The following is a 12089-nucleotide window of genomic DNA, read 5'->3' on the forward strand; positions in this document are numbered from 1 at the left end:
GATTCACTTTATACATTTATCTAAATAAGTTTATCTGGTTTATTTTGGCTAAAATAAAAAAAAAAGTTATAAAATATGGATAAGTTTATTTGGGTAGAATGAGTTTTGAGATATTTAAGTCTTTATTGTTGTTAAAAATTACGGAATGTGCCACTAGGTAATAGAGTTTAATAATTTAAAATTAAAAAAAACTGGTAAGAATAAAATGATATTTTAAATAGAGAAATAAAGTGATTGAAGTGATGAAAATGAGAAGAGAGAAAAACAAAATTTAATCATAAAAACTCATTTAGATCCCAACACTCATCACACTAAAAGATATAAGTTTGTTCACTTTTTAAATCCAAACTCATATAAATAAATTTTACCAACTCATCACACTAAAAATATAAGTTTGTTCACTTTTCAAGGACATACGAAGGTTTGAAAAGGTCTAAACTACTCACATTAGACATTTCAGATTAATACTTAGATAGGAATGACAATGTGATGATTATGTGCTAAGAATACATTTTCATCTCTACCTCGTTTTTTACTTATAGATTTTTTTTTAATATCATCTCTGCTACGTTTATTTTCGAGAAATCCTCGTGAGACACCGTTTATACCGTATTTAATATATAATAAAATTATATGAACGAAATATATATTATATTAGATTTTATCACTCTTATAAAATATAATGAATAAATAAATATATTGATAATTTTATATATTTAATTATGTTTATAATATTTGAGGAAAAATCAGAGTGAGATCGAGGCGGAACGTGGACACAAATACTATCCCATGCCCATCAAATCCCCGGTCAACTACCGATCAATTCGGGAAAAACTATCCCAAATGGGATAATTCAGTTCGATTACCGCATCCAAATTGACATCCTTATGTCCAAATTCAGAACTAGAAGATTCAATACCAAAAAAAAAATTCGAAAAAAAAATTAATAAACTGTTATTCGTTACAGATTTATGTATATTTACGTAACTACGATCATAATAGAGTATTAAGATATATATTTAAAAAATAAAGATTTAGATTAATAATTATAACCCATTAAAATACTAAATTTAAACTTATTTAAAAATCCAACTAAACTAATTTAATTGACCATATATTTAATATTACAATATAAGAAATAACATCAATTTTAATTTTTTTTATTGAATATTATACAATTAAAATATAAAAATGATATAATTAAGCACAATTAGTCAACATAAATTTATTAACAATCTTATGATTTTTCAATGTAATAATAATAAAGTAAATAAAAAAATAAAAAAATCTCAAGGCGCCAAGAATAGAATTACTGTCGACGTCTAGCTTTAGCAAAAGGATAAGGAAACCACACACATATCTCCGGCGGCTACAATCTGCTTACGAAAATGGCGATTGCTGCCGTCTCCAGCTGGTTCTCTACAGGCTTCATCTCCGACGGCGGTCCTTTCAATTCCCTACCTTCCTCTCAACGCCTCTTCTTCACATCGCGTCAATCTGTTCATAAATTCGTCCCCAAACTCATCAATAATAGGAAACAAGCTCCAGGAAGAGATAAAGACTCCTCATTTACAAGCAAAATTAACCAAGACCCAGAGGTTTTAACCTTTATCCGATCTTTCTTCTTCATATCATTTCCATTTCCTTGTTGTTTGACTAGTTAACATCTTAGTTTAGCTTAGGTTATGATGGGTATGCCTAAATTCTCAAGACCATTTTCAGATTCTATGCATTTTCAGATTATATTACACACATAGATTACTGCCTTGTCTCCAAAACCAATACCCATTTTTCAATGTACTAAATTGAGTTATTTTCCTTTTTTTTGGGTGCATTTAGAAGAAAAATCTATTGCAGAAAAAGGCTCATGGAAGATCAAAAGATGAAATTGATGGCAATACTGATGGGAAGAATATGGGGAAATCTCAGTCTATGGCATTTAAATCATTTGGTGTGCAAAAAAAGGATACCAAGGGTTTAACATTGGACTCGAAAGATCTAAAGGTGTGAAGTGGTATTTCGTAGGAGTATTTTGAAGCTCTATCTCCCTCTCATACCTTTATCTAACTTTAGTTCAGCCAATATGAATGTGGTTCTTTTTTTACACAGGTTGAAGCAAGTAACTTGCAAGATGCATCATTTCTTAATGCTGTAGTCAAGGTAACCATTCCTAGCAACTGCTCCTACAAAATCGAAAATGTCTCTTTGAAGTTCCTGGTTTTTCTGATTACAGAAGTTTAGATTGAAAGTGGTCATGTAATTATTGTTGTGTATAATTGTTTCTCTGCAATGTTTCCCATATAAGATAGTAGGTGTCAAATACTCTTGCAAGGAACAATCTCATATTGATTGTTGCTGTTATTTTTGATTTGCTTCACACTTTGTCATCTTTGCCCAGGTATTTTGTACCCACACTTCACCTGATTACTCTCTTCCTTGGCAAAAGCAGCGGCAATATACTAGTACTGGAAGGTATGTTTTCAACTCTCTCGGTCCTTAAGACATTTATAAAAAATGTGTAAAATTCTCTAGCTTATATTGTTAGCCTAATGTTTTCCTTTCATGCTGTAATTTATAAATTAATTACTAATATTCGGCCCAATTAACTTGATTATGATTTTGGGCCCAACTCCTATTGGCTTAAGCTTTTAGGTGATTTGGTGACTTGATATAGTATCAAAGCTTTATGTGCTATCTCTCCTTTGTAGGATTGTACATTAAGAGCAATATTAGCTTCATATTATTGACTTGTCTTTCCCGTTTGGTTACAGTGCTTTTATGATTGGAAATGGCAAACTTTTGACAAATGCACATTGTGTTGAGCATAGTACACAGGTAGGTGCAGTCTCAAGATAAGTAATACTGAGCATTGTACATGTCATATGCTAGTTCATTTTACTAAAGGATAAATTTTGCTTGCTCGCTTTTGTCAACTAATTAACAAACTATTGTTTAATCACTGAACTTTGCAAATCCAACTTGAAAATACAGAAACATTTAACAAAATTTTATTTGTCGTGCATTCAAGCCAATGAATGTATTTGTCACACGTTCTCGTGAACCCTGTCATCTGGAAGAACATTCAATAAAATAGGTCCTGCATGCTTGCAGTTTATATGCTAATGTTGATTTACCTGTGATAGGTGAAAGTGAAGAGAAGAGGTGATGATACAAAATATGTTGCCAAGGTACTAAGTTTCCTGGATGACCAATGTGTTTTTATTATTTGCATCATACGGAAAAAAATACTCTGTCATGGTTGAAAATATTATTTTACTCATCTTTTTCATAATCTGTCTGCTTTTGAACTTTTAGACTTTGTTCTAGCATTAAATCCTTAGACCGATAATATCATACATCATATCTTGCTATATTCTTAGTGATCCTGTGTACAGGTTTTAGCTAAAGGAGTTGAATGTGACATAGCTTTGCTCTCGGTAGAAAGTAAGGAATTTTGGGAAGGAGCTGAACCGCTTCAATTTGGAGGCCTGCCGTGTCTTCAGGTTTGAAATACAGAGTTTGTTAGGATTCGAACAAAAACATTTACCCCACTCATACGGATATAGAAAACCTTCACTTTAAGTTCCCTGTATATTCTTGGCAAGCTTCTTATACTGGCCCCGTTTTGGCAGGATGGCGTGACTGTTGTAGGATATCCTCTTGGAGGAGACACCATATCAGTTACTAAGGGAGTTGTATCTCGTATAGAGGTTTGTTTTGTTCTACTAAAATCACCTCATTAATGTGGCCAGTCTATTATTAGCATCCATCAATGTAACATTTACGTAATTCACCAAGTAGCTCAAGTGGTAAGGGTCTTACCTATGAAATCAAAAGTTTTAAGTTCGATTCCCACTAAGAACCCTCTGATTTAAAAGGGGTCATGCTAGCCACCCCCAACAATACACCCATACATCCGGGTAAAAAAAAATGTTAACTTTACGCTTATTCCTGATATACTACTACAAACAGTAGATGCAGGCTTCAATTGGAAACACTTTTTGTATTTGCCAATTAACATCACATCCTCATACGTTTAGTATAAAAGGTGTCTTACTGTGATCGAATGCCTCCCACTAACGATACAACTGTCCGATTACAATGAAATTCTACAGTTTGTAGATTTCTTTGATACAATTTTCTGTGCCCTCGCCGAGTTACCACCTGAAGAACAATTCTAAGGTTGGCACCTTTCTTAGGCATGTTTGGATCTGGTCTGGATCAAGTCAAATACAATCCATTTCCAAACAAGATCCCCCATAGCCACACCTGTATGATGAAACCGGGCTAAAATATTGTTTCCTAATGAAGCCATAGTAGCACCATTGTTCCTTAACCGAGTACAGATTTTGATGAATTGTGAAGAAAAAAATTACTGAAGTTTTGCATTAACAGTAGTTTGTTTTATATTGGTTTATTTCTTCAACTATCTTCTCTGGCTGAGGAACTTTTCAGCGGATCACAGTCATATCTTAAGTGCCAACATATTTGGCATTCTGATGCTATCCATTATTACTCTTAAAAAGCTCTTATTTGAATTAGTTCCATAATTTTGAAGTATGTATTCTTCATATGCTATATAGATGAGTTTCCTAACAGATTACCAACATCAGGTTACTTCTTATGCTCATGGATCATCTGAGTTGCTGGGGATACAAATAGATGCAGCTATAAATCCTGGTTAGTAGATTTCTCTAAACACTTCAGAAGCTTTATCATTGTGGGAGGAACTTCTTCAACATTATACTTCGAGTGTGATCTTTGACTTAGTATAATGGTACATTCCTTTAAAGGTAATAGTGGTGGACCTGCATTCAATGACCAAGGAGAGTGCATTGGCATGGCATTTCAGGTAGTTCCCAGTTAAAAAATGCAGCCCTTATATCTAATGCAATATTTTTGTATCAATTGGGGTCTTCTTATCATCTCTCTATGTTCTAATAAGATGCTCCATTTAGGTGTACAGGTCCGAGGAAGCTGAGAACATTGGTTATGTTATTCCTCCAACGGTTGTTTCACATTTCCTGGAGGATTATGAGAGAAATGGGAAATACACAGGTGAGGAACTATGAACGGTTCATCATTTGTACTATATTATATCTACCTACACCGGTTTAGACATGCTATGATTTGGATCTAACGGAAATTCCTCAAGGTCAAATGATGTGAAGAAACTTGATTTTGAATTAGGATTGGCTCTATATATTTTCTTAGGTGCTTTGGATGGAAACCCTGGCCTGTTTGATGAAGGGTTAATCCAAATAGCTCTTTTCCTTAATAAATCACTATATATTTTTTATTATATTTAAATACAAAGCATATTTTAATCATTCAACTCAAATAACTGAAAATAATCTACATTTTTTCATCAAACAAGGTTTTTCTCCTAAAAGATTGGGTTATTTCTAAAAAGCCCTAATAACGGAACTTTCCAGTTTCACCATTCCTTGTAAAATTTTCATTTTTTCTTCCCTGTCATGGAGGTATGATAAATTTATCCCGCTCAAATTTTGTTTTTCATCCACATTAAAATATTTGGGATCCTAATCCGGCCACAAATTTATTTTACAAATGAAACATTTTACCAAACAAAAAAATGTGTTACATCTACAAATTGGACAATTTTTTAACGGGATCCAGTTACAACAAAATGTTTAGTGAAAATCACACGTTTCAAATGAGACCATTATTTCTTAAGAATTTTGCTCAGTGCAAAGCTGACTACCTTTATAATATCGTTGTCGACCACCTGACTTGTCAGGAGTTCGACAAATTCTTTATTTTTAATATTTTACATTTCTCAATTTAGTTAACCCATTTGCAGCCATTTTTCTCTATAACAAAGACAAATTTCTGTTGCCAATATTCCAACCTCAAAATGTCATTTTAACTGTGAATTTCAGGTTTCCCCTGTCTTGGTGTCTTGTTGCAAAAGTTGGAAAACCCTGCATTGCGAGCTTACTTGAAGGTGCCATCAAACAAGGTGAATTGCTTCTTTTTTCGTCATAGCAGATTGAAAAAGACTATCATTGGAATGATTCCCATTTAGCTCATCTCAATATGAATTTTTTTGGTGCAGGGTGTTCTTGTGCGGAGAGTGGAGCCCACTTCTGATGCTAGCACCGCCTTGAAAGAGGTAATGCTCATATATCTTTCCAATGGACATTTTACGATCTGGAATTTTTGCACGATTACTGATATTGCTAGGTATTGTGTTCTATTTTTTCTAGGGAGATGTGATCGTAAGTTTTGATGGGGTAAATATTGGTTGTGAAGGAACAGTTCCATTCCGGTCAAGTGAAAGAATAGCATTTCGCTTTCTGATCAGCCAAAAGTACTATTTTTGGGATTCTTCCTCATTTTGTTGTCAGTCTTAAAAAAATTGTATCTGACAAGCTTGATTTCAGATATGCGGGTGATGTGTCAGAGTTGGGCATCATTAGAGCAGGGGAATTCATGAAAGTTCAAGCTGTTCTAAATCCACGCGTGCATTTGGTATTATACCTTGAAATTCTATTTTTTTAAACGGTTATGTCAGCACTAATATTTCATCATAATTCATTTATTTTATCCGATAAAGGTTCCATATCACATCGAAGGCGGTCAGCCCTCCTATTTGATAGTTGCTGGTTTGGTTTTTACGCCATTGTCAGAGCCTCTCATAGAGTACGTAAATCCCTACCAAATTGATACTGTATTATTGTACAAGCTGATAGTTTGTTTTATCATTTTTTTTGCAGAGAAGAATGTGAAGAGAGTAGTTTAGGGGTAAGTGAATTTTTTTCTTCATACATAAGTTTTTCGATAAAAGGCTTATCTTTGATTTTGTGTTTTCCAATTAGTTGAAACTTCTGGCGAAGGCACGATATTCTTTATCAAAATTCGAAGAGGAACAGCTTGTGATCCTATCACAAGTAAGCAAATAGCATTTCACTCTTTTATTTTTTGCTGCGTGTTTCTTATTTTTTGTTTTATCTATACAGGTCTTAGCAAATGATGTTAACATTGGGTACGAGGATATGTCAAATCAACAGGTCAGTTGCAAAAGAACAAAACAAATGAATGTTTTCAAATGCGGCTTGTTTGTTTAAGATTCGAGTTTATGTGATTATGACAGGTTTTGAAGTTCAATGGTACACAAATAAAGAACATCCATCATCTTGCTCATATGATTGACAGTGAGTTCTTTTAACATTGATTGATAATTTGCATATTCATTTTATTTTGCTTAATCCTTTTATTTTCCTGCCAGCGTGCCAACACGAGTACCTTGTTTTTGAGTTTGAAGACAATTATCTCGTGGTTTTGAAACGAGAAACAGCAGTTGCCACCTCATCTAGCATTCTCAAAGCCTATGGGATTCCGTCTGAGAGATCTTCAGATCTTCTAGTGCCTTATATAGATCCTGCCCAAGACGGTAAACCGACACAACACTTGGATTCCGAGGAGAGTCCAGTGTCCAACTCGGAGTTTGGTTCAGATGGTCTTCTTTGGGCATAATAGTCTTTTTTATTAACCACTCCGAATGATTGCTTGAAGATCAACTCGCTTAGCCAATCGAGAGACTCTCCGAATGCAACGACAATTATAAATTGATTCTACAAATGACTCCTTATTTGTCGTTCATGCCTTTTCTCCAATGAAGATCCGGGCTCTCACTTCCGAGATGAATGGCGCGAAAATGGAGTTTTTGTTTTTAATTTATTCTCTATTTGAATTAAATTAAAACACTGATTTTAAGGTATGAATCTCTCATTTATTTTTGTTGTTGTAAGTTAATTTTTTAGAGATGGAATAGAATAAGTTAACACGATTTGAGCATTTATTTATTTTACATATTATTTTGAGCCTTTTGCATTAGTCTTTGCTAGTTTAATATATTATTATAATTAGTATATATAAGTTTCTTTCTTTTATAAAATAAATAAAAATATCTCACTATTTTAAGTCATATAATTTAATATCTAAATTCTTGTTTGATTATTTTAATTTTATAAATTAATTTTTATACATAGTTAAAATATAAACTAAAATATTTGAACATTTTTTATTCCTAAAATGAAAGGGAAATAATATAACTATATATATATGGGCCTATATATGGGCCTTGATGTCTTCGGTTATGCTTATTGCATCCATTGCATTTCCAAATAAGCCCTTCCTTGAAAACCCAATATAGTAAAGTCCATTTTTGCCCTTCCAGTGTTTTGGCAAATTTTGTTTTGGAGGGTCATTCTCGTCAACTCCCTAATGAAATATTAATTAAAATAAAATGTCAAAGCAGTCCCTAAACAACATTCAAAGAAACAAAATTCACCCTAAATCTATATAAAACATACCGAAAAATTTACTTAAATCAGACTCGTTAACCTTCTTATTGTCTAATGTAAAGTATTTTTTTTAAGTGAAACGGTAACAAAACTAACTAGACCAACTCAACCAAAAAATTGAAGAAACATTCAATAAATTGCGAAAAAAGTTGAACCTTAATCCATTTGGTCGAAGATTTCTTAAATCCGGTAGCGAAAACAATGACGTCGAACGGGTATAATAATCCGTTTTCAAATAATACTTTGTTCTCTGTGATGTCTACCACTGCTGGAAAAACCTGAAATTAGAGATGAATATTAGGTCAAACTTAACCGATTTGATCAAATCAAAAATAAAAAAAAATTTATAGTTACCCATCCAACCTAGGGTTACCTGAATTTGACCTGATATGATCTTGTTAAAGGTGCCAACATCAATGACAGGGTATTTACGATATTTGTCCTTCATTAGAAAAGGTCCTTCTTTAGGCCTATTAATGCCATGTTTGATTAGATCTTTAGTTCCATATCTTAGCTTGCTCATGATGACAAGGAGAGAGTCCACCCAATATAATGGGATGTATTTAAGCAGATACAATCCCACCTCTGCCATTTTACTTGATAATATATGAATCTACATGCATGGAAATGATCAAGATTATCAGTTGCTAATGGATATAGTGACGGAAAACCGCCGTTAAATATCGTGTTAGTTGATCAATAGCGACGGGTAACAAAACCGTTGCTAATGATCTCTTTATACTCTAATGGGATGAGGCTAGCAAGTAGCAATAGATTTAATTGATCATTACTCACATCGCTTCTGATGACAATGGAAGTCTTGACACCATGATTAGCGAGATCAAGAGCAATTTCCATGCCGGAATTTCCAGATCCCACAACCAACACATTCTTATCTGTATATCTCTTGCCGGATTTGAATTGTGTGGAGTGAATGACTTCTCCCGTGAATGTTCCTAGTCCTTCGATTGTCGGAATGAACTCATCACCCGTTTCTCCTGTGGCCACCACCAAAACACTACAACTATATTCTTCGACATGGTTCATATCTGAGTTGACTATGTTTCTAGCCATGATGTTCCATTTCTTGCTCATTTCGTCATAGACTGCCGACTCTACGACTCTACAGTACCTGTCCAAAGCATCTCAAACTCAAAATCTCAAGATAATATGATAAAAATGTTTATACAGAAGATTTAGTGACAAATGAGCATACTTTGGAGTAATTTTGAAGTGATTAACGTAGTCATCTAAGTACTTAAGAAAATCTTTTCTAGAAACATAAGAAGGGTAGGATTTCGGGAATGGCATATGAGGAAGCTCGCAGAATCGTTTCTCAAGGTGGAGTTTGAGGCGGTCGTAACATTTATTATGCCACAACGGCGCTAAACAGTCTTCTTTCTCCAAAATTAGGTTAGGAATCGAGAGAAGGTTTAAACATGCCGCCATTGCTAGCCCCGATGGACCACTTCCTACAATGATCACATTGTGTTGTTGCTTCTCACTTTCCATCTCTATATCTTTCTAACTCATAGGAATTTAAGTTATAAGATTTATACACACAACAACGTTGGATAAATAATCATAATCTTGAATGATATATTCAAAATAATAATGTACAACAAAAACCAAACTTTTAGGTGATATTGCTCTCAAGTCCTAGAGTTTGACTAAGTTGTAATTCAATGTTCCAAGTTGATAAAGTTTTCAATATGGCATTAAATTATGAGGAGTGATAGGGGAGAGAATTTGAGGGAGGGAATGGGGGAGAGAATGATGTGTCACTACATCACTGGTTGGAAAAATGATAAAAGGTGAGGAAAGAGAGAAATTTTGTTATTTTTTTGACTAATCAAATTGCGGCACATTATTCCCTCCCCTATTCCCTCTCTCAAATTCCATCTCTCAATCATTTCTCTTAAATTATAGTAATAACATGAGATGATCAAATAATACAAAATAAATAAAACTCAAAATGATAGAAAATAAGTCTTATTGTTCATCAATGCATAAAGTTCTAAAATTGGCCAATTAGAACTAAATTTATGCACAATAGTGGAAGAAGGGAATTGATTTGAAAATTAGTCACATAATTAGGTTTTTTTTGAATGTTAAGCCTAAATTGATTGTGATAGAAATCAAACATATAGTTATTGATTATAAATTATGTCAAATTCTATTTAAATAATTAAAAAGATTGACATGTCCAATATTTCTATCCCAGCATATAGAAAATTTGTGTGATTTTGAGCTTGAATTTTTAAATATATTATACAAGTCTCAAACTTACAAATTTGTAACAAAATAGGATATTTTCTATACATGTTAATGATATTGAAGCTCAAACATCTATCTAATTTTCTATCCTCTATTTCTCTTTTATCTAATGGACTAGTACTAATGGATGATGTTGGATAATGGATGATGTTGGGATAATATATAGTATTATGACTTTATAAGCCCATTTTAATTAGAGATGACAATGGGGCTGGTAGGGGAATGCATTACCATCCTCGTCCCGTCTCGTTTTTAATTCGGAAATATTTTTAATACCATCTCCACCCCATTCGTTTTCGGAGAATCCCCGCGGGGCACAATTTATAAAATATATTTTTACAAAATAAAAAATTATACAATAAAATTATATAAATGGATTTTTTTAAAATATATATTGTAATATTTTGAAATTTTATATTATTATAAAGAAATAAATTTACAACTTTTATAAAATAAATAAATAAATAAATATATTGGTGATTTTATATATTTAATTGTGGTTATAGTGTTCGGGGAAGAATCATGGTGAGATACAGGCAGGTCAGGACGGAGGACACAAATATCATCCTCGCTCGTTAGGTTTCGGAGAAAAACCGTCACAAACGGGATAATTCAGTCTAGTTACCGCAGAGCGATTTCAAATTGGCATCCTTAATTCTAATATATAAACGGGAAAAATGTCAATTTTATTTATAAAGTTGAATGAATGTGTCAATTTTTTTTATTAACTAGTAAAATTTTATTTATGTATACAAACTTGTCAAAAAGTGTCAAATTTATTGAACTTAAAAGAAATCGTTAACGGTGTTAAAATTCTTTCCAGCTGTTCCTGCCATGTCATATCCACGTCATTATATAAATATATTAACTTTATAATCAAATCATTTTTTTCAAACGGACCTTATATCTTTAAATAAAAATAAAAGTAATAACTCTGTAATTCTTCTTCTCATCTTCTCCTCCCTCACCAAACTAGTTCCACCTTCTTCCATTTCATTCGATCTACATAAAGATCCTTTTAATCATAAACCCTAAACTCTAAAACCTAAACTCTACATCCTAAACTCTAAACCCTAAATTCTAAACTCTCTGATCAAATGAAATGGAAAAAGGTGAAACTAGTTTGGTGAGGGAGGAGAAAATGAGAAGAAGAGTTACAGAGTTATTATTTTTATTTTTATTTAAAGATATAAGGTCCGTTTGAAAAGAATGATTTGATTATAAAGTTAATATATTTATATAATGACGTGGATATGACATGGCAGGAACAACTGAAAAGAATTTTAACACCGTTCTGTTAAGTTCAGTAAATTTGACACTTTTTGACAAGTTTGTATACATAAATAAAATTTTACAAGTTAATAAACAAATTTGACACCTTCATCTAACTTTATAAATAAAATTGACAATCTTCCCATATATAAATTCATTATTAAACTCAAAACACAGTAAATGTTACATAAACCATTAATTCATCTATAA

The 12089-nt window shown here is 32.7% G+C and overlaps 2 protein-coding genes across 2 annotated transcripts; one reads left to right on the top strand and one right to left on the bottom strand.

Annotated features, from left to right (window-relative positions):
• Positions 1-1323: 1323 nt before the first annotated feature.
• Positions 1324-7847, top strand: LOC124911379 (protease Do-like 2, chloroplastic). The gene is made up of 21 exons (XM_047451855.1): positions 1324-1598; positions 1840-2004; positions 2110-2160; positions 2399-2472; positions 2772-2835; positions 3144-3188; positions 3396-3503; positions 3633-3710; positions 4614-4680; positions 4794-4852; positions 4959-5058; positions 5904-5983; positions 6080-6136; positions 6231-6334; positions 6408-6495; positions 6581-6666; positions 6741-6768; positions 6843-6914; positions 6984-7034; positions 7118-7178; positions 7253-7847. Exons 1-21 carry the CDS (start codon positions 1389-1391, stop codon positions 7498-7500), a joined length of 1896 nt encoding a protein of 631 aa, XP_047307811.1. The 5' UTR covers positions 1324-1388; the 3' UTR covers positions 7501-7847.
• Positions 7848-8094: 247 nt separating this feature from the next.
• On the bottom strand, positions 8095-9842 carry LOC124912714 (probable indole-3-pyruvate monooxygenase YUCCA10). The gene is made up of 5 exons (XM_047453365.1): positions 9547-9842; positions 9126-9462; positions 8704-8943; positions 8486-8608; positions 8095-8247 (listed from the first exon to the last, which is right to left on the bottom strand). The coding sequence occupies exons 1-5, from the start codon at positions 9840-9842 to the stop codon at positions 8095-8097; spliced, it is 1149 nt and encodes a 382-aa protein (XP_047309321.1).
• Between the last annotated feature and the right edge of the window lie 2247 nt (positions 9843-12089).

This window comes from Impatiens glandulifera, chromosome 8, assembly GCF_907164915.1.
Source record: "Impatiens glandulifera chromosome 8, dImpGla2.1, whole genome shotgun sequence".
Classification (NCBI taxonomy): Eukaryota; Viridiplantae; Streptophyta; class Magnoliopsida; order Ericales; family Balsaminaceae; genus Impatiens; species Impatiens glandulifera.